Genomic DNA, 22,285 nt, shown 5'->3' with positions numbered 1-22,285 from the left:
CACTCAAAGCTAGTCTTTAAGAACTCTTTCACAAAACAACAACATGCAGGTCCGGGTCCCAAAGAATAAAAACACGTTAATGAATATGAGTTGGCAATAATAACAAATATCATGAGGGAGAATTATCAAATGCAAGAATCAAGAAATTAGCAATGCAAGAATTAGAAATATTAGAACATATGAAAGAAATTATAACATATTTGTTTAAAATAATTTGAGCAATAAAAGAAAGAACAGAAAGCACAGTTCAGAAATGAAAGACTGTGAAAAAGATGAACTAGAACGTCTATAAGTGGAAAATATTGTCATTGAAATTAATGAACAGAATAAAGAAACAATTAGGCACAATTGAAGAAAGAATTAGTGATCAGAAGTTAGGTTTGGAAAAAGATCACTCAGAAACCAGAATAGGTAAAGAAGTGAAAATCATAAAGGAGAACTTAGAAAATGAAGAATAAAAAGAGAAAATTTAGTATACAGTTAATAAAAATGTATATAATATAATGGAAATGTATTCCAGAAAGAGACTACATAGAGATTGCAGGAGAAGCAACATTCTATGAGTTAGTACTTAAGAATTTTCCACAGTGAAGACAGATAATATATTCAGATTGAAAAGAATCATGAATAAATACATGAAAATCCACATAAACATAATCCTCATTGTACTAAAAACACAAAGAAAAACACTAAAGCTACCACAAAGAAAAGACTGGTAATTTACAGAATATCAGCTGTCTACTTTGCAACAATAGAGGCACTAAGTCATATTATGAAAATGCAAAAGGAAAAATAAACAGTCCCATGAAAAAGATCAACTGAAAGTGAGCATAACTTTAGAAAAAGTAAGTCAAAGATTGAAGGAGTTACCACTCACAGAACCTTACTAAAACAACTCCTAAAAGGTTAGAAGAAAGGAAATTATGCTTAGAAAGAAGAAGAGAATGTAAGAAGCAATGGTTGAAAAGCAATAGTGAATAAATATATTGGATTAAAATTATTACCACTGGCTGAGCTGAGGTGTTGGCACAGCCATTTCTCACTAGGCACTCTGATCTGAAGTGCAGGGTCCGAGGCCTCTGCATGAAGCACCCTGTGAACAAGTGAAACTAAATGAAGCACAAAGGAAAAGAAAAGAAAAAAAAAACAAAACAAGCTGAAAACCCTCTGAAAAAAATGCCTCTGCACCTCTAGCTCTTGCAGAGGTTGGCATCATCAGTGGCGTCTACTATTGCAGGGGGACCTTCAAGATGGCAGAGGAGTAAGATGTGGAGATCACCTTCTTCCCCATAAATACATAAAAAAAATACATCTACATGTGGAACAACTCCTACAGAACACCTACTGAAGGCTGGCAGAAGACCTCAGACTTCTCAAAAGGTGAGAAAATCCCCACGTACCTGGCCATGTCACTGACGGTCTTGTTGCTCTGGACTGGTGTCAGGCCTGAGCTTCTGAGGTGGAAGAGCTGAGTTCAGGACATTGGACCATGAGAGACCTCCCGCCCTCACATAATATCAATCGGTGAAAGCTCTCCCAGAGATCTCCGTCTCAACGCTAAGATCCAGCTCCACCCTATGGCTAGCAAGCTCCAGTGTTGGACGCCCTATGCCAAACAACTAGAAAGACAGGAACACAAACCCACCCATTAGCAGAGAGGCTGCCTAAAATCATATTAAGCTCACAGACACCACAAAACACACCACCAGACATGACACGGCCCACAATAAAGACAAGATCCAGCCTCATCCACCAAAACACAGGCACGAGTCCCCTCCACCAGGAAGCCTACACAAGCCACTGAACCAACTTTACCCACTGGGGGCAGACAAGAAAAACAATGGAAACTATGAACCAGCAGCCTGCAAAAAGGAGACCCCAATCACAGTAAGTTAAACAAAATGAGAAGACAGAAAAATATACAGCAGATGAAGGAGCAAGGTAAAAACCCACTAGACCAAACAAATGAAGAGGAAATAGGCACTCTACCTGAAAAACAATTCACAGTAATGATAGTAAACATGATCCAAAATCTTGGAAATAGAATGGAGAAAATACAAGGAACATTTAACAAGGACCTAGAAGAACTAAAGGGCAATAACACAATAATAGTAGGGGACTTTAACAGCCCAATTACACCAATGGACAGATCATCAAAACAGAAAATAAATAAGGAAACACAAGCTTTAAATGACACAATAGACCAGATACATTAATTGATATTTATAGAACATTCGACCCGAAAGTGGGAGAATACACTTTCTTCTCAAGTGCTCATGGAACATTCTCCAGTAGAGATCATATCTTGGGTCACAAATCAAGCCTTGGTAAGTTTAAAAAAATTGAAATTCTATCAAGTATCTTTTCCAACCACAACATTATGAGACTAGATATCAATTACAGGAAAAATACTGTAAAAAGTACAAACACATGGAGGCTAAACAATACACTACTAAATAACCAAGAGTTCACTGAAGAAATCAAAGAGGAAATTAAAAAAATACCTAGAAATAAATGAAAATGAAAACACGATGACCCAAAACCTATGAGATGCAGCAAAAACAGTTTTAAGAGGGAAGTTTATAGCCATACAATCCTATCTCAAGAAACAAGAAAAATCTCAAATGAACAACCTAACCTTACACCTAAAGCAATTAGAGAAAGAAGAACAAAAAAACGCCACATTAGCAGCAGGAAACAAATCATAAAGATCAGATCAGAAATAAATGAAAAGGAAATGAAGGAAACGATTGCAAAGATCAATGCAACTAAAAGCTGGTTCTTTGAGAAGATAAACAAAATTGATAAGCCATTAGCCAGACTCATCAAGAAAAAAAGGGAAAAACTCAAATCAATAGAATTAGAAATGAAAAAGGTAACAACTGACACTGCAGATATACAAAGGATCATGAGAGATTACTACAAGCAACTATATACCAATAAAATGGACACCTGGGAAGAAATGGACAAATTCTTAGAAAAGTACAACGATCCAAGACTGAACCAGGAAGAAATAGAAAATATAAACAGACAAATCACAAGCACTGAAATTGAAACTGTGATTAAAAATCTTCCAACAAACAGAAGCCCAGGACCAGATGGCTTCACAGGTGAATTCTATCAAACATTTAGAGAAGAGCTAACACCTATCCTTCTCAAACTCTTCCAAAATATAGCAGAAGGAGGAACACTCCCAAACTCATTCTACGAGGCCACCATCACCCTGATACCAAAACCTGACAAAAATGTCACAAAAAAAGAAAACTACAGGCCAATATCCCTGATGAACACAGATGCAAAAATCCTCAACAAAATACTGCCAAACAGAATCCAACAGCACATGAAAAGGATCATACAACATGATCAAGTGGGGTTTATCCCAGGAATGCAAGGATTCTTCAATTTACCCAAATCAATCAATGTGATAAACCATATTAACATATTGAAGGATAAAAACCATATGATCGGCTTCCCTAGTGGCGCAGTGGTTGAGAGTCTGCCTGCCGATACAGAGGACATTGGTTCGTGCCCTGGTCTGGGAAGATCCCACATGCCATGGAGTGGCTGGGTCCATGAGCCATGGCCACTGAGCCTGCATAGCCGGAGCCTGTGCTCCACAATAGGAGAGGCCACAACAGTGAGAGGCCTGTGTACCACAAACAAAACAAAACAAAACAAAAAAACCATATGATCATCTCAATAGATGCAGATAAAGCTTTTGACAGAATTCAGCACTCAATTATGATAAAAACTCTCCAGAAAGTGAACGCAGAGAGAACATACCTCAACATAATAAAGGCCATATCTAACAACCCCGCAGCCAACGTCATTCTCAATGGTGAAAAACTGAAACAATTTCCTCTAACATCAGGAACAAGAAAAGGTTGCCCACTCTCTTCACTATTATTCAACATAGTTTTGGAAGTTTTAGCCAAAGCAATCAGAGAAGGAAAAGAAATAACAGGAAGTCAAATCAGAAAAGAAGAAGTAAAGCTGTCACTGTTTGCAGATGACACGATACTATACATACAGAATCCTAAAGATGCTACCAGAAAACTACTATAGATAATCAATGAATTTTGTAAAGTAGCAGGATACAGAATTAACACACTGAAGTCTCTTGCATTCCTGTATACTAAAGATGAAAAATCTGAAAGAGAAATTAAGGAAACACTCCCATTTACCACTGCACAAAAAAATGTAAAATACCTAGGAATAAACCTATATAAGGAGACAAAAGACCTGTATGCAGAAAACTATCAGACACTGATGAAAGAAATTAAAAATGGTACAAACAGATGGAGAGATATACCATGTTCTTTGATTGGAAGAATCGACATTGTGAAAATGACTAAACTACCCAAAGCAATCTACAGATTCAATGCAATCCCTTTCAAATACCAATAGCATTTTTCATGGAAGCAGAACAAAAAATTTCACAATTTGTATGGAAACACAAAAGATCCCGAATACCCAAAGCAATCTTGAGAAAGAAAAATGGAGCTGGAGGAATCAGGCTCCCTGAATTCAGACTATACTAAAACGCTACAGTAACCAAGACAGTATGGTACTGGCACAAAAACAGAAATATAGATAAATGGAACAGGTTAGAAAGCCCAGAGATAAACCCACATATATATGGTCACCTTATCTTTGATAAAGGAGGCAAGAATATACATTAGAGAAAAGACATCCTCTTCAATAAATGGTGCTGGGAAAACTGGACAGGTACATGTAAAAGAATGAAATTAGAACACTTCCTAACACCATACACAAAAATAAGCTCAAAATGGATTGAAGACCTAAATGTAAGCCTAGACACTATAAAACTCTTAGAGGAAAACATAGGCAGAACACTCTATGACATAAATCACAAGGTCCATTTTGACCCATCTCCTAGAGAAATGGAAATAAAAACAAACAAATGAGACCTAATGAAACTTAAAAGCTTTTGCACAGCAGAGGAAACCATAAACAGAACAAAAAGACAACCCTCAGAATGGGAGAAAATATTTGCAAGAGAAGCAACTGACAAAGGCTTAATCTCCCAAATACACAAGCAGCTCATGCAGCTCAATATCAACAAAAAAGCAATAACCCAATCTAAAAATGGGCAGAAGACCTAAACAGACATTTTGCCAAAGAGGATATGCAGATTTCCAACAGACACATGAAAGGATGCTCAGCATCAATAATCATTAGCGAAATACAAATTAAAACTACAATGAGGTATCACCTCATACCTGTCATAATGGCCATCATCAAAAAATCTACAAACAATAAATGCTGGAGAGGGATTGGCGAAAAGGGAACCCTCTTGCACTGTTGGTGCTAATGTAAATTGATACAGCCACTGTGGAGAACAGTATGGAGGTTTCTTAAAAAACTAAAAGTAGATCTACCATATGACCCAGCAATCCCACTACTGGGCATAGACCCTGAGAAAACCATAATTCAAATAGAGACATATACTACAATATTCATTACAGCAATATTTACAATAGCCAGGACAAGACATGGAAGCAACCTAAGTGTCCATTGACAGATGAATGGATAAAGAAGATGTGGCACATATATACAATGGAATATTACTCAGCCATGAAAAGAAACGAAATTGAACTATTTGTAGTGAGGTGGATGGACCTAGAATCTGTCATATAGAGTGAAGTAAGTCAGAAAGAGAAAAACAAATACCATATGCTAACACATATATATGGAATTAAAAAAAAAAAGTTCTGATGAACCTTGGGGCAGGAGAGGAATAAAGACACAGACATAGAGAATGGACTTGAGGACAATGGTAGGGGGAAGGGTAAGCTGGGATAAAGAGGGAAAGTAGCTTTGCCATATATACACTACCACATATAAAATAGAAAGCTAGTGGGAAGTAGTTGCATAGCACAGGGAGATCAGCTTGGTGCTTTATGACCACATAGAGGGGCTGGATAAGGAGGGTGGGAGGGAGCCACAAGAGGGAGGAGATATGGAGATATATGTATACGTATAGCTGATTCACTTTGTTATACAGCAGAAACTAACACAATTGTAAAGCAATTATACTCCAAAAAAAGATGTTAAAAAATTATTACCATTTATTGTAGTTTATTTCTAATCTCATAGTGCTGTGGTCAGAAAAGATGGTTGATATGATTTCAATTTTCTTAAATTTATCAAGGCTAGCTTTGTGGCGCAGGATGTGGTCAATCCTGGAGAATGTTCCATGTGCACTTGAGAAGAATGTGTATTCTTCTGCTTTTGGATTGAGTGCTCTATAAATTTCAGTTAAGTCCATCTGGTCTAATGTGTCATTTGAAGCTTGCATTTCCTTACTGATTTTCTGTCTGGATGGTCTGTCCACTCATGAAAGTGGGGTGTTAAAGTTCCCCACTCCTATTGTTTTACTTTCAATTTCTCCCCTTATGGCTCTTAGTATTTGCCTTATATATTGTGGTCCTCCTATGTTGGGTGCATATATGTTTACAATTGTTATATCTTCTTTTTGGTTTGATCCCTTGGTTGTTATGTATTGTCCTTCTTTGACTCTTATAGCAGTCTTTATTTTTAAGTCCATTTTGCCTGATATGAGTATTGCTACTCCAGCTTTCTTTTGATTTCCATTTGCAAGGAATACCTTCTTCCATCCAATCACTTTCAGTCTGTATGTATTCCTAGGTCTGAGGTGAGTCTCTTGTAGACAGCATATATACAGGTCTTGTTTTCATATCCATCCAGCCAGTCTTTGTCTTTTGGTTGGCACATTTAATCCATTTACATTTAAGGTAATTATTGATATGTGTGTTCCTATTGCTATTTTCTTAATTGTTTTGGGTTTGTTTTTGTAGGTCTTTTTTCTTTCCTTCTTCTCTTTTGTTCTCTCCTCTTGTGGTTTGATGACCATCTTTAGTGTTGTCTTTGGGTTGCTTTTTCTTTTTTTTGTGTGTATCTACTGTAGTTTTGGTGTTTGCTGTTACCTTGAGGTTTTGATATAGCAGTCTATATATGTACAGGGTTGTTTTAGGTTGCTAGTCTCTTTCCCACCTAGAGGAGTTCCTTTAGCATTTGTTGCAAAGCTGTTCTAGTGGTGCTGAATTCTCTTAGCTTTTGCTTGTCCGTAATGCTTTTGATTTCTCTGTCAAAACTGATTTCTCTGTCAAAAAGCCTTGCTGGGTAGAGTGTTCTTGGTTGTAGGTTATTCCCTTTCATCACTTTAAATATATCATGTCACTCCCTTCTGGCTTGCAGAGTTTCTGCTGAGAAATCAGCTGTTAACCTTTTGGGATTTCTGTTGTATGTTATTTGTCGTTTTTCCCTTGTTGATTTTAATAATTTTTTTCTTTGTCTTTAATTTTTGTCAGTTTGATTACAATGTGTCTCAGCATGTTTCTCCTTGGGTTTATCCTAACTGGGACTCTCTGTGCTTCCTGGACTTGGGTGGCTATTTCCTTTCCCATGTTAGGGAAGTTTTGGACTATAATCTCTTGAAATATTTTCTTGGGTCCTTTCTCTCTCTCTTCTCCTTCTGGGACCCCTATAATGTGATTGTTGGTGCATTTAATGTTGTCCCAAAGGTCTCTTAGGCTGTCTTCATTTCTTTTCATTCTTTTTTCATTATTCTGTTTTGTGTCAGTGTTTTCCACCATTCTGTCTTCCAGGCACTTATCCATTCTTTTGCCTCAGTTATTCTGCTATTGACTCCTTCTAGTGTATTTTTCATTTCAGTTATTGTATTTTTCATCTCTGTTTGTTCTTTAATTCTTCTAGGTCTTTGTTAAACATTTCTTGCATCTTCTCGATCTTTGCCTCCATTCTTTTTCCAAAATCCTTGATAATCTTCACTATCATTATTCTGAATTCTTTTTCTGGAAGATTGCCTATCTCCACTTCATTTAGTTGTTTTTCTGTGGTTTTACCTGATTCCTTCATCTGGGACATAATCTTCTGCCTTTTCATTTTTTCTCTGACTGTGGTTTTCATTCCACAGGCTGCAGGATTGTAGTTCTTCTTGCTTCTGTTCTCTTCCCTCTGGTGGATGAGGCTATCTAAGAGGCTTGTGCAAGCTTCCTGGTGGAAGGGACTGCTGGTGGGTAGAGCTGGGTATTGCTGTGGTGGGCAGAGCTCAGTAAAACTTTAATCCACTTGTCTGTTGATGGGTGGGGCTGTGTTCCCTCCCTGTTTGTTGTTTGGCCTGAGGTGACCAAGCACTGGAACCTACAGGCTCTTTGGTGGGGCTCAGGCCTCACATCATTGAGTCCTTCCCAGAACTGTTGCTGCCAGTGTCCTTATCCCCACAGTGAGCCACAGCCACACCCTGCCTCTGCAAGAGACCCCCCAACAGTAGCAGGTAGGTCTGGTTCAGTCTCCTGTGGGTTCCCTACTCCCTCCCCCGGGTCCTGGTGCACACAAGACTTTGTGTGTGCTCTCCAAAATGGAGTCTGTTTCCCCAGTCCTATCGAAGTCCTGCAATCAAATCCTACTGGCCTTCAAAGTCCAGTTCTCTGGGGATTCCTCCTCCCATTGCTAGACCCACAGGTTAGGAAGCCTGATGTGGGGCTCAGAACCTTCACTCCATTGGGTGGACTTCTGTAGTATAACTGTTCTCCAGTTTGTGAGTTGCCCAACCAATGGTTATAGGGTTTGATTTTATTGTGATTGTGCCCCTGCTACTGTCTTATTGCAGCTTCTCCTTTGTCTTTGGATGTGGGGTATCTTTATTTTTAGATTTCCAGTGTCTTCCTGTCGATGATGGTTCAGCAGTTAGTTGTGATTCTGGTGCTCTTGTAAGAAGGAGTGAGCGCACATCCTTCTACTCTGCCATCTTGAACCAATCTCCTATTACCAGTTTGAAAAATCAAAAATAATAATAGTAAAGACTACCGTGAGGAATTCAGAAGCAAAGTGATTGAATTATTAAGTAGCCATAAAGATGGAAATGTAGGACTGAAATAATCACTAACGGAATAGAAATAATGGGAGAGTAGGGTTGGGAGGATAAAATGAAATAGAGAAAAGATTGGAATTGTTGGTTAAGATTATATTTGTTTGGCCTCATAAGTCAAACAATGGAGGGTATATTTGATTTAATATGAAAATGGATGGATTTTATGATGGACTTTTTTTTTTTTTTTTTTTTTTTTTTTTTTTTTAGCAGAGAAGTGATATGTCCAGACATGTGAAAGGTAGGATAGTTTGGCTTGGGGAAAGACTCAGTAAAACCAGTTAGGAGACTATGTAAAAGAGTATAATGATAGGTATTGAAGACCTGTTCCAGGCTCCATCTTGCCCAGAGGTAAAATGGATAGATATGAGAAACATTACATAGCTAGTATTTAGAAGAACTAGAAATTGAAGATGAAAAATAAGGAGGGGAAACAGTCACTGTGTCTACTTTTAATCTTTATCTTTGCAGTAACCCATCATAGCAACATTCTAATGATATTTGCTGTTTTTTACAGACAAATCAAATGATTCTAGGAAAGATCTATCCAGTGTTCCTAAGTAGTAAATATTAGAACTACATTTAAATCCAGGTTTTATGGCTCCAACAGTTCTTTAAACATAATATACTAGTAAGATTTCCAGAGAGAATGCTTAGTAGGTAATTATTGAGTTTAATTTGCAACATAAAGAGTTGTGGGTTTCAAATCAGATTTCATACCTTTGATTTTGATTTTGAAGAGAAACAATGAAGACTAGTTGAAAGGAAATAGCAACATGAGGTGTTGGTATTTAAATAGGATACCCAACTTCAGGCCATATTTTTGAGAGAGGGAAAGATTGAAGAAGAATGAAGATTGAAGAACAGGTGGGATTCAAAATCATAGAGGTTAATCATAGGGTTAAATCATGGAGATGAAAATTAAGGATGCAAATAAAGGAACAATGTGAAAATAGAGAAAGGTGAGGTGAGCAAACCCAATCTGAACTCTATTTCTTCATGATCCAGAACAGTCCAGCAGATAAACATTGATTTGTTATTCTAGAAAAAGGTAGTGAAAGGGTAGGCGCAAGGTAAGGACTCTTCTGATATGGAAGGAAGACCAAGAGACTGGAATTGTTTTCCACCTAAATATGTTCTGGATCTGTCTTTTCTGAACACCCTTTATATCCTTCATAAATGCTACCAGTAGCCTATGCTAGTGTGTACAAACATTACAAGGTATTGTTATGCCTTGGCTGGGTGCCTTCCACTGACAATGCCAGGAAGGATGCTAATTAGTGCCAATTGTGAGAGCTGGTGTTGTGGTCTGGGCACATCTGTCTCCAAAGATCAGGACTGAGAACAGTTCATTCCAGCTGTCAGATGGCAGTGATGTTGTTAATTTACCACTAACTGGGCCACATTTGGTGCTGACCCAGACGTGAAAGACTGCCTTTCCTAGCTCTGATTAGCTGAGCCATCCAAAGCCTTCTGTGTTATTTTTACTGCAAACAGAAAACATGTCTGACTGTTGTAGTCCTCAAGGTTCAAGTCAATGCTGTGATGCTTTTGTTTGTGGGGAAGGATGAATTTTGTTTACCTGAGTTAGACCCTCACAGACATAGGTAGGTGTTGCCAAAATAACAGATAGGGAGCTGAGTTGAGTAGTCAGATGAGGTTTACCTTGGTGACCGTTGCTGCACCACATCCCTAGTGGAGAACCGTCTAAGTGCTCCTTGGTTTTGAGCATCTCAGCTGTGGTTTGCATTGCCAGCACCAAACTGAACACTGAATTCTATGACATTTTTTAATGTAGACCTTATTAATTTCATTTCTCTTCAACATTTCAAACTCCACCTGCTGAAGCAGACACTTTTGAGCCCAGGAGCTGCACTGTCTCTGTAGGTCAGGTAGTTGATTTATCTCATGCTGTTTGATACCAGTGTTTTCTGTGGACTATGTTGATGAACAGTTTAGGACGACTTCCAAATGTGCCTAACTTGATCCCATGACCTCACATGAGCTTAGAAGGACTCATTCAGTCATTTGTTCATTAATTCTTTTGTCCAAAATATTGAGTAAGTCTTCTAGGTACTGGAATGTAACAGGAAATAAAATACACAAAATCTCTTCTTTCACAAGTTCTAATGGGGGAAGCAGAAAAACAAATAAGCCAAAAGATAGATGCACAGTGGTAGGTAAGGTTGAGCACTAAGAAGAAAGGTGAGATATTTTTTTAAAAAGGTGAGATACATAAATTAATACCTAAATATATAGAAGGGTAAGATCATTGAGAATGACAAAAATACCATTTTAGATAGGAAGTAAGATAAGACCTCTCTGAGGAAATAACAAAAAGCATGTGGATCTCTGTGGGAAGACTGTTCCAGGCAAAAGGAAAAGCACATGCAAAGGCCGTGAGGCAGGCCTGTACGAAATGTTGTTGAGGAAGATCAAAGAGACCAGAATGACCAGAGCACAGTGAATTGAGGGAAAGTGTTAGCAGTCTCCAGGGACCAGATCATGTAGGACACACAGACCATGATGAAGCAGGGAGCTTTCCCGTGCACAGCAGCTGTGCTGACTATGGTAGGCTTGTGTGAGTTCATTTGAATTTTTTTCAATGATTTTTAAAACTTTTAACCATATAGGCATATTTTTCAAGGCTTAGAAGATACATGAAAAACTGAGTCTCTGATGGCTTCAATTACACAAATAATAAGTTGGATAGTTTAAATAAAAACCTAGGCAGCTCTGGCTTCAAAGCCCATTCCATCGTATTTTGTCATAAAGCTCTAGTTAGAATATCGTAACTGAATTCACTCTAGCAAACTTTTACAGTGCTGTGTTCTAAGGCTGTGAAGAAGGCAGGGAACCTACCCTCAAGGTTCAGAAAGCCCACCCACAAAAGACATATAAGCAAATGATTATATTTAATTCAGTGTGATAGAGTGGTTGATGTATACAAGAATTAAGAGACAGCACAGACAAGGAGTTGATTGACTCTGTTTAGATATTTAGAAAAAGCGGAACTCTTTGAGTGGTGTATAAACATGAGACAATATAAGGGAGGAGGTTAGCATATCCAGTGCAAAAATAGGATGTTATGGCACACATGACCTGAACAGGAAATTGCAAAGAGTTATCACTAATTTAAAGGCAGGACTGAAGGTCAACCTGGTAGCACACATCATCGTGGTGCACTAGCTGGCTTCTACTGGAGGTCAGCATCCTTTCTGATTGGCCAACACAGTGTCTGCATCTTGATTAAGATGGGCATTGAGACCACAGAGATAAGCAAGGACTAGATCACTGATGTCTCACTCATCCTCTGGCTTTGGTCAGGGGGTGATGGCTGCCACTGAGGGGAGACAGGAGAGAAATGAAATAAGAAAATGGCAAGAAACAAACTCCCTACATATGTTATGTTCTTTTAACATAACATGATGGGAACAGAGAATGTCTCTGAAGATTTTTATTTTCCCAAAATATTTTTAGACAGAGCTTTAGAGACCAGAGAAAAGTTAAATATCTGAAGTGTCAAGATAGCACTTTTTAAAATCCATTTTAAAGAAAATTCCTAACTTTAGGATTCGCTCAGATTGATTGCTATACTTCAGAGGATTAGTTGGCACTTTCCTTAATGGGAAATTGATGATTATAGTTATTACACTTGAACCTTTCTAGTCCAGTCTTTCTCTGGTGTTAGTTCTTAGTTATTTCATGATCCTTTGATAAGTCGTCGTTATCATCAATTTAACAATGCGATGACAAAGACTAACCTTCTAGTAAACAAGTAAACGTATAACAGATCTGTGCTGTCACTTTACCATCTCTTTCCTTAACATTCTTCCACATGATAAGTTGCTTTTCTTCCCTTGGGCTGGAGGATAAGCAAATATGAAACAAGACAGCATGTTTCCCTGACCATCAAAGTAATTTAAGCTTGCATCTCAATAGTTCATTCTGCTGCTGAAGACCTAGCTGAGAGGTTTTTGTTGTTGTTTATTTTGTTTTAAATAAAGCCAAAATAATCTAGCTTTCAGTCATTTCTGTCATAGTAGTCCTTTAAAGTTTAACTAAATGTCTTTCTTAAGCTAAATGTCCTCGTGAAAACTCTTTTTTATTTTTGCTGCTGTATAAAGATGTCTTTATTTTAAGAGGTAAGGCAAAAATTATTAACCTCAGCTTGTTAATATAAAAGGATATTTTGAAGTGTTTATAATCTCCCATCTCTGCTCACACCTCACTGAAAAATCTCCCCTGTTTACCACGTGCAAAATTATTTTTTAATTCAATTAAAAACGTAAATTAACACATGCTTTCTGCGAAGTATTAAATTATGTTTTCTGAAAACTAGAAAAGGCAAGTCCATCAAGTCAGCCAAAGTGCGGACAGTGATGCGGAGGTCTATCCATGTGAGTTTGGGGTACACACAGCTTAGTTTTGAAATCCTAGGTCTTTCAGTGCTATTGGAACATTGTCCCTGCAGTTTTAAATACATTCGTTTGATGAAGATATGTGAAGAAACAGTAATGAAGATTCTGATGTTTTTTCCACTCTTTTGACCATCACAGATCAAAGAACACCTTGCGAAAGGGCAGAGAATGCTGGCAGGTGATGGGATGTCCGAGGTCACCAAGACACTGCTGGATTTAACTCAGAGGAAAAACTTCTATGCAGGTGATCTTCTGATGTCCGTGGAAATCCTCAGGAATGTGACAGACACGTTTAAAAGGGCAAGTTACATCCCTGCATCTGATGGCGTCCAGGTAAGGGAGGTGATTCCATGTAGGAAAAGCAAGTGAGCTTGGGATCAGTTGTGGTCCTGGGAAGCCAGTGCAGCCACCATGGGGGCTTCCTGGCCTGGAGGGGAGGGTGCTCACTCCTGCTGGGGAAAGCATCCAGGCCGTGCTCAGCTGAGCTCTGGAAATGACCTCAGATCCTTAGTCATTCTATATACCTCGGTGTCCTCAACCGTAAAACGCACATAATGTACCTCCAGGAGATAGTGAGTGAGAATGTGTGTGAAGTGACTCGAGTCCTCAGCAGAAAGGCACTATAGCAAGTTCCAGGTTGTAGCGTGAGTATTTTATTCCCACATTTAATATCACCATCTTGCCACAGGAAACTATTAAAAGTACATTCAGCATAATGAAGGCACATTAACTCTAGCATGCAGAGAAGACACAGTTTAAGTTTTGTTTGGGGTTTTGCTATTAGAAGGGGGAAGGCCATGTTTAATTCTGTGGAACCATTGTCTGAAAATATCAGACGAGTAGAGAATTGTTCTGGGTAGGAAAATAAGGAATTCAGGAACTCCTCACAGCATATTTTTCTTGTCATGGAAGACTTCTAGAACAGCATCATTTATTTCCATAGTAAAGTTTAAGTACTCAGCCAGTTTTAGAATTGCCTTTGCCATTAAGACAAAGCTTGTTGAATGGCAAAAAAAAAGCATATTTAATGCAACTCTAGTTTGCATTTCAGATTAACTCTTCTTGTGCCGAGGCTAAAATGTACGCCTGCCAAGAACGTTGAGTTGGTTTTTGCGTTTCCAACATAATGTTCTTCCTGTATCTTGGCATGAAGTTCATTAAATAAAGGTTTGGCAAAATTCCCACATCAGGTAGTTTTCTTTCAGCCCACTCTTCCTTTGGGAGTTTTATTTGCATTTCACTTGGAGAATTCAGAGGGTGGGTTTTTGTTTTGTTTTGCTTTATTTTGATCAGCTATTGAGGGAAAGAGGAATAGAGGCTTTTTGGAATCATGGAATTATTCATAAATAATATTAAATGCCCTAATTTGTATAGAAGTACATATAGTATTTAAATTATATGCATATACTGCTGAAAGTAGCTGCAATGAGAGTTAGTGGAACTGCATTCTATGTTATATCACTAATGTCCAGGAATACTTTTTTTTTTTTTGCGGTATGCGGGCCTCTCACTGCTGTGGCCCCTCCCACCGCGGAGCACAGGCTCCGGACGCGCAGGCCCAGTGGCCATGGCTCACGGGCCCAGCCGCTCCGCGGCATGTGGGATCCTCCCGGACCGGGGCACGAACCCGCGTCCCCTGCATCGTCAGGCGGACTCCCAACCACCGCGCCACCAGGGAAGCCCCAGGAATACATTTTTAATTGTAAAAATACATAGTAGGGAGGTGGAAGCTTACTGTCATTTGAGCATTTCAGAGATGCATTTGTGAGGTTTTTTTGTTTTTAGTTTTTTATTTTTTGGCCATACTGCATGGCTTGCCGGATCTTAGTTCCCCGACCAGGGATGGAACCGGGCCCCTGACAGTGAAAGTGCCAAGTTTTAACCACTGGACCACCAGAGACTCCCCAAGATGCTTTTGTTTCTTTACAAAGAATGAGAGAGTTTTCCAGTTTTAAAAATGTACTAAGTAAGCCAAGTATAACCTTTCTCTGTAGTTCTGAGATACTTCTATCCATTGGCATTTACATTGAAAAATAACATCTGAAGCCCTTGACATAAAATACAAACTGTAATTTTGAAAAACCTCAGATCCTTGTGTTCACGTTGAAACATCAGGCAGAAGGCTGCACACAGTGAGCTCTCGGGCCTCTTTGAACCCTCGTGAGTGTAGGGCTTTAAGATTTTTAGGTGCTGAAATTCAGGAAACTAAGATTCCCAGGTTGTATTGGGGACATATTATGATTGAGCTTCTCATTGGAGTGTGCGGACTCCACAAACAATTAGTGTAACCACAGGCTTCGGCATGGACATCAGCTGGCTTGACTTAAATAGAGCGATGTGGCTGATGGTGGTGGTGTCCTTGTGGCATGGTCAGAAATACCTTCCTCCGTTTCTGTCCTACTCTCTCCTTAGTCCTCCACATGCGCACAGAATTCTCAGCAGGCTGGTGTCCTAGTCATTCACAAATGGGAGCTGTGTTTTTCTCTTTCACTGTCTTTATTAGTGTCTTTTCGGGCACCTGGAAACCTTCCTCTTCTGGAAGTCCTTCTTCCATCTCTGCCCGTCAAACTCCTGGCATAGCTCCAGCAAGTCTTTCTGACTGCCAGACCTGCAAGCCCCAAACTCCATCTGAAAATGACCTTTCTTGTCTCTGAAATTCTAGAGAACTTTGTACCACTTTTATTCTACTTTCCACAAGCAATTTTATACAAATCTTTTGGACGTATTTGTCGTCTTTGCTTGATTACAGTCTTACTGCGACTTCAGTCCTCCACTTTCAAGGGCTCTAGGCCCTTGTGATCGGCTAGCACCTCAGGCTTCATATGGAGTAAGCTAAACTCGTCTTGAGTGCCACGTTTTCTTGTATTTTCTACTTTGCCTTGTAGGATTAGTGGTCCGTAGGCTGGAACTGTAATGTCATCTTGACTTTTCCCTTCTCTTCCTTTCCTGTTGGGTCAGCCTACATGGCGCCTCTTCCATCCGTCTTTCCTCTCCCCACTGCTGTTTCCCTGTCTTGGCCTCCAGTTACCCCAGCCTCCATTATTTCCATGGCCTCTTTCCTTTCATCCTCCCTCAGACCCTTACCAACATCCCTCCTCATCTTGTGCACCATGGTCCCATTGGCTGTCCTAGGACAGCCCTGATTCTGTCACTCCTCAGTCAGAAATCTCCAGCGGGGCGCCAAGGCCTCCTCAAAGACAACCCAAAGCCTGTGTCTTGGTTTCTAGTATGCCCGCCGTACGTAGGTCACCTGCCTTTCCAGCCGTGCGCATGGACACCTCTTTCCCTTCACAGACTTGGAGCCAAGTGAACTACTTCCTGCTTCCTGGATGCACTGTGCATTCTTGGCTCTGGGCCTTCGCTTCCTCTATGCCTTCAGACTGGCTTGTCTGTCTCCGTCTCCTAAATCAGTCTCTTGGTATAGACTCTGGGACTCTGAGTTCCAGCAGCACTTCTCCTGCATCTCTTTATGTCTTGAGTTATTAGTACTCATTTGCAAATCTTTGAAAAAGAAGAAATATCCCTGATCCATCTTTGGATACTAGCCAAGCTCCAAGTCATCCTCTCCCCAAAGAGGAGTCTTGACTATAGAATCTGCTCAACAAATGTTTGTTGAGTTAATTAACAACAAAATTAATAACTACATAGATACCACTGACCTTTTTTTTATCCCTTTTTTTTTTAAACTGGGAAAAGAGCAAAGACCAAAGAGAGATTAAGGAAAACTATTTAAAGAGAATACATTCTTTTAAATGTAGTTATGTGCAAGACATTTTATGTAAAATGCCTGGTGATGCTGGATTCAGTAAACAATTGACTTGATACATTGATGAAAGTGAGATAGTATAGCTACAACCTGTTAAAATTTGGGGAAAAAATAAAGTGTACTTTTATGTCTTAGAAGGATAAAACATAGTAATAGTTTTATTTTGGGAAACTGGTAGAAAATTACTCCAAAAGTCCCTTCCCTTCAGGCATATTCTTTCCAAACCTTGGGGCTTGGTCATATGTCCAAACCTCTGCCCATATTTGTCCTCTATGTAATTTATTCTTCCCATTTCCAATCTGATGCCAAAGTCCTTCAGGATCCAGCTCAAAAATCATTCCTACTCAAAAGTCTTCTCTTCATATCTCAGGCAGAATTCAGTGTTTTCCTAATTGTCTAGTCTTTTTGAAACCTTGTAAATATCCCTACTAGAGCAGGTCTCTCACATGACATTGTAGTTATTTGTTTTCAGGCCTCCCTTCAGCAGCAAATGTTAAGCTTGTGGAGAGACAATTAGGTCCCTGGGGCTTAGCTTGACACTTGGAGCATAGTAGACATGCAAATATTTGTTCAAGTAATTAGTGACTATGAGTAATGTAGTAATATTTGAGGAACTTACTTCACAAAAAAACTAAGAAAAGTACTCTGAACATCCAATTAAGAAAAAGGAAGAAAAGGAGAGGAAAGCTTGTCTTTTTTTCCACCCCTGGGAAAATTCATACTGAGTTTCATTCTATCAGCGGAGGATGAACTCACAACACCCACACCAGGAATTTGACGAAGTTGAATCAGACATACAAATTGAAATTCCAGTTTGTCCAATAAATATCTTGATGTCTTCAGACACATTACTTAATCTTTCTCTACCTTATTTCTTCATATCTAAAGAAGAAATAGTAGTACAGTCTATTCTCTTTAGTCATGGTAGTTATATTTTATAAAATGAAAGAATACTGAATCATTTACTAATAGGGAAACTACAAGATGTGTTCCTTCAAGAATCTGTCATATAATTTTCATCGACCAATTAATACATGACCTGTTTTATGTGTGTTTCTGTTATTGTTATACATATAACAATATATATGTTATTATTATATATACATTGTGTATATATATATAACTCATGCCTGAACAAACCTTATCTAACACACATATTTTCTCTATAAGTCATAACACAGCCTTCTTGGGTTTAAGAATACTAGATGGACCTCCACACTATGCTGATGGCCATTCTCAACAGTGAAATTACCAATAAAAAATATGGAAAGAAACCTGGGCATTAAATAGGCCACAAAAAGGACATGTTTACAGGATATGAGCTGAAACCAAAACTCAGAGCATGGCCATGTGACCTGAGCTGGGCGCTTGTGCATGGGTGACTCAAATTCACCACCGTGCGTGCCCTTGAAGTTATGAGCTTTGATTTGGGGGTTACAAATAAATTTTAGTGAAGAGCTGAATTTGCAGATACAGAATTCATCAGAAATGAAGTTCGATGGTAACTATTTTCCAGTCTTGTTGCGAGGCTTAGAAGTAATTCAGGTTAAATACGTAACAACCCGTACATGATGGTATTTGTGAGTCGTCCAGCAGAGAGTAGGTGCTCTGTAATGCCCTTAGTTCTGGCGTTGTAACTCTTAACATAAAAGGAAAAGATGGGCCTTGCTCTCAAGCTGCTTACAACGTCATTGAAGGAAAAGCTAACTCATGAATGAGGCTAGACCGGTAATGAGGAAGAGAGATATGAGTATAGTGTCTCACTTCCAGGAGCTCTCAGAACATAGAATCTGAACTGCAGCAACAAGAAAAGAATTCATGGGAGCCTTAGGCCTTGAGATAGAATTTGGAGAAACAAGCTGGGTGCGGAAACAATAATCAAACTCCAGTCAAAGCCACAGAAATGGTATGAGTGTGGCACATTCAAAAGACCATGGTTGGTAAAAAAAATGGGATTCACATTGGAAAATGTCGATCGTGAAGGCACGCGAATCAAGGCTAGAGGAGAGTTTGAATGTTATTCTCTATGAGCAAATTTATTAAATGTGAGTGCTGTTTTTGGAAAGATGGTCTGGCCAAGGTGGATAAGGGCGATTAGTGAGTAAAGGAAGACTGGGGGAAAGAAACCCGTGAAAAGGCTACAGCAATGACCTAGAGGTTGGCAGAAAGAAAGCACGTTTCAGTGACAGTGGATCAGAAAAGCAGACATGATCCACTTAATGGAATGAAAGGCAGGCCCCTGAGACAGCTTATATTTGAGGGTAAAGAAAGAAAAGTTGGAAAGAATACATACATGGAGTATCCACAGAGACTCCTTGTTTAAAGTTGCCCTCAAACTTCCTGGAAGCAAGGATTTGTCTCTTTTCAGGCATGCTTTTGTTCCCTGACAAAACTTCTGTTGGTCTAACTCAGTATTTTCCTAAAGTTTTTGACTATGACCCACAGTAAGGCACACAGTTTACATCAATATATAATTGAAAACTAGACTTTTACAAAATAATATTTCCCTTTTCTGTAGGTAATGCACTCTTGTATTTTCTATGCATTCCTATTTGGTTATGAAAAGTCGATCATGACCCTCAAACAGGTCACCACTCAATGTTTGAAAATCACTTGTTTGTCTAACATGTTCTCTAGGCTTGAAAATTCATTTCCCAATGATTAGGATTAAATAGGAAGCTCAAAACTCAGCTTCCAATTTCTTTCTTAAAGGCAAACTACATTCTAAATAAAATTCTCAGAGTTAGGTGATCAAGAAATTAAACTGAAAGCAGAGTTAGTGATTTCGGATAAGCCAAGCATCTTCTTTCCTAAAACACTTGACGGGCAAGCATATATGTTGGATCTTTCTCGTGCTACCCATCCAGCACTAGGTGAGGATTCTTGAGTATTATTTCTCTGATGCTTTCAGTGAGAGATGCTTTTACTTTTTGTGTACAAAAGAGTGGTCTGATAAATGGGGAAGCAATTATGGCTATGACAATCCAAAGCCATGATGTAATGTTGAAACTAATTCTCTTGACTAAGTAAGATCTAGTACGGGCCCCTTAGGTTTGGAATTGTAGTATAACTCTAGCCTACAAGACAGTACCTTATGACTTGAGATCCTCTGCTTAAAGAACATTGTGCAGCAGAAGATTAATAATTTCCTGGAACATAAGTCGGAGACGTAAGGGAGGCAATAGAGCGTGATGACTCAGAGCGCCTGTTTGCGGTCAGAATCCCGAGCTTCTGGTCAGGGCTCTGCTACTTGTTAACTATCTGATGCTGGGCAGGTGACTGGACCTCCCTGAGCTGCCATTTCTCTTCCACTGTATTGGATGCTGGTACCCATGCACAGTGCTGATGTGAGGGTTGAGTTACTGTGTAAAACTTACACAGCACGTGGCACACAGTAAAAGCTCAAGGAACATGGCGACGACCCTTATGATCCGGGAAGGTGAGATTCTGATGGAGCAAACACCTGAAGCATCTCTGGACCACAGGTGTCTGCTGCCAGTGCAGACGTGTATTTTGCTATCGCTCCTGGGAACAAAGGAAGGTCAAATATTCTCCATGGCACTACCTATGCAAGAATGGGCCACTGCTTTTTTCCCACTCTTTTTTTTCCCCCCACTCTTAGTAGAGGAGAAGGGCAGGGAATGTATCAAGGAGAATGGAAGTCAGAAAAGAAGTGTTAGTCCTTAAGGCCTTTACCACAAAGCCATTTCAAAGTTAGCCGGCAAGTGGATGAGAGGATGGCTTGAATCAATAGCCAGGATGCCTGGATCTGTGGGAACCAAGAGGAGCCCAGGATGGCAACTCCCAGCTGACAATCACTCCAAGTCACAAACGCAGCCATTTCAATGCTTCCAGCCTGAGATGGTTCCCTATTCTTTCTCTGTGGTAGAGAGAATGTGTACAGCTAAAAGCTCTTTCTAGATAGTGTGGAGAATGTGCCCTTATTGTAAGATGGAAAGAAGAAATTCAATGCCAAATACCTGCCTTAAATGGGTGAGATACTAATAAACACATCTCGCTTCACCCACCAACGTGAATAAATCCTACCATGAACAAAATTTGGAAGATGGCTGCAGGCTGAGAGGAACTGAGGACCTCCATAGGTGAATAGAGTATTCACAAAGATGGGGGAAAAAAGAAGGGCGACTAAGAAGGTTAGGTATTTGTGGAATGGAGCCTATCAACTGGTACATGCCATGTGATGTACATGAATGACTTTGGTGGAGCTTAAGAAAAATATGATAAAGCATCTGATAGGTAGTTTTGTCGTTTCAGAATCCCTCATTATTTCCATCAGAGTCAAGAAAATGCTGAGATTTGCATGTGCATGGTGTATAGGTAGTCTTCTCTTGTGATTCCATTTATTATTAAAATTTTCTTTTAAAAAGTTATGGGGGAATGTATCAGTTTGCAGGGCTGCCATAATAAATACCACAGACTGGGTGGTTTAAACAACAGAAGTGTATTGTCTCCCAGTTCTGGAGGCTGGAGGTCCAAGATCAAGGCGTGGGCAGGTTTGCAGGCAGTCGCCTTCTCCCTGTGGCCTCACATGGCCCTTTTCTCTGTGTGTGTCACCCCTGATGATTTTGTGTGTCCTAAATGCCTCTTCTTACGGGAACACCTGTCAAATTGGATTAGGACCCAGCCTCATTTTAACTTAATTACCTCTTCAAAGGCCCTGTCTTCAAATACAATCACATTCTGAGGTACTGAGGGCTAAGGGCTTCAGCATATGGATCAGGGCCAGACACAATTCAGTGCACAACAGGGGATCTTGAAGGAACTGTGAGAATTTCCCTTTAGCCAAGAAAGGTATGTGCCAGGCATCTTCCCAGGGACAGGACCTCTATGGCTCTGCTTGCAGCATCCCAGGGGTGAACTTGTGATGTGTGTGTGTTTCCTGCCCAGGTGGCCCTTTGGTATATCCTCCAGGCCTGCCCAAATGCAGTGATCACTTCTCACCTTGTGCCTTGTCTGGATTTGAGGAAGATTTTGCCCCACTTGTTATGATGTTTTTTATGACTGACTGCTCGGCAGGGCTCCCTCTTGGGAATAATTGATGAACATACCTAATCATATTAGCATCACTAACGTTTTTACCCTTCATTTGTAAAGCAGCACCACGCTTGGCCCCCCTAAGCGCTGATAATAGACGCTGCTTCT

General features: G+C 39.6%; 1 protein-coding gene across 1 annotated transcript in view; it reads left to right on the top strand.

Annotated features, from left to right (window-relative positions):
- The window catches only part of ADGRB3 (adhesion G protein-coupled receptor B3), an 815,189-nt gene that overhangs the window by 374,703 nt on the left and 418,201 nt on the right, over positions 1-22,285 (top strand). The window contains exon 11 of the mRNA XM_032651211.1: positions 13,495-13,689. Coding sequence (XP_032507102.1) covers positions 13,495-13,689 — 195 coding nt within the window. The remainder of the gene's footprint in view (positions 1-13,494; positions 13,690-22,285) is intronic.

The sequence above is a fragment of the Phocoena sinus genome, chromosome 12, assembly GCF_008692025.1.
Source record: "Phocoena sinus isolate mPhoSin1 chromosome 12, mPhoSin1.pri, whole genome shotgun sequence".
NCBI classification, from domain to species: domain Eukaryota; kingdom Metazoa; phylum Chordata; class Mammalia; order Artiodactyla; family Phocoenidae; genus Phocoena; species Phocoena sinus.
The sequence above is the reverse complement of the archived record's forward strand: the minus strand, read 5'-3'. Positions and strand labels throughout refer to the sequence as shown.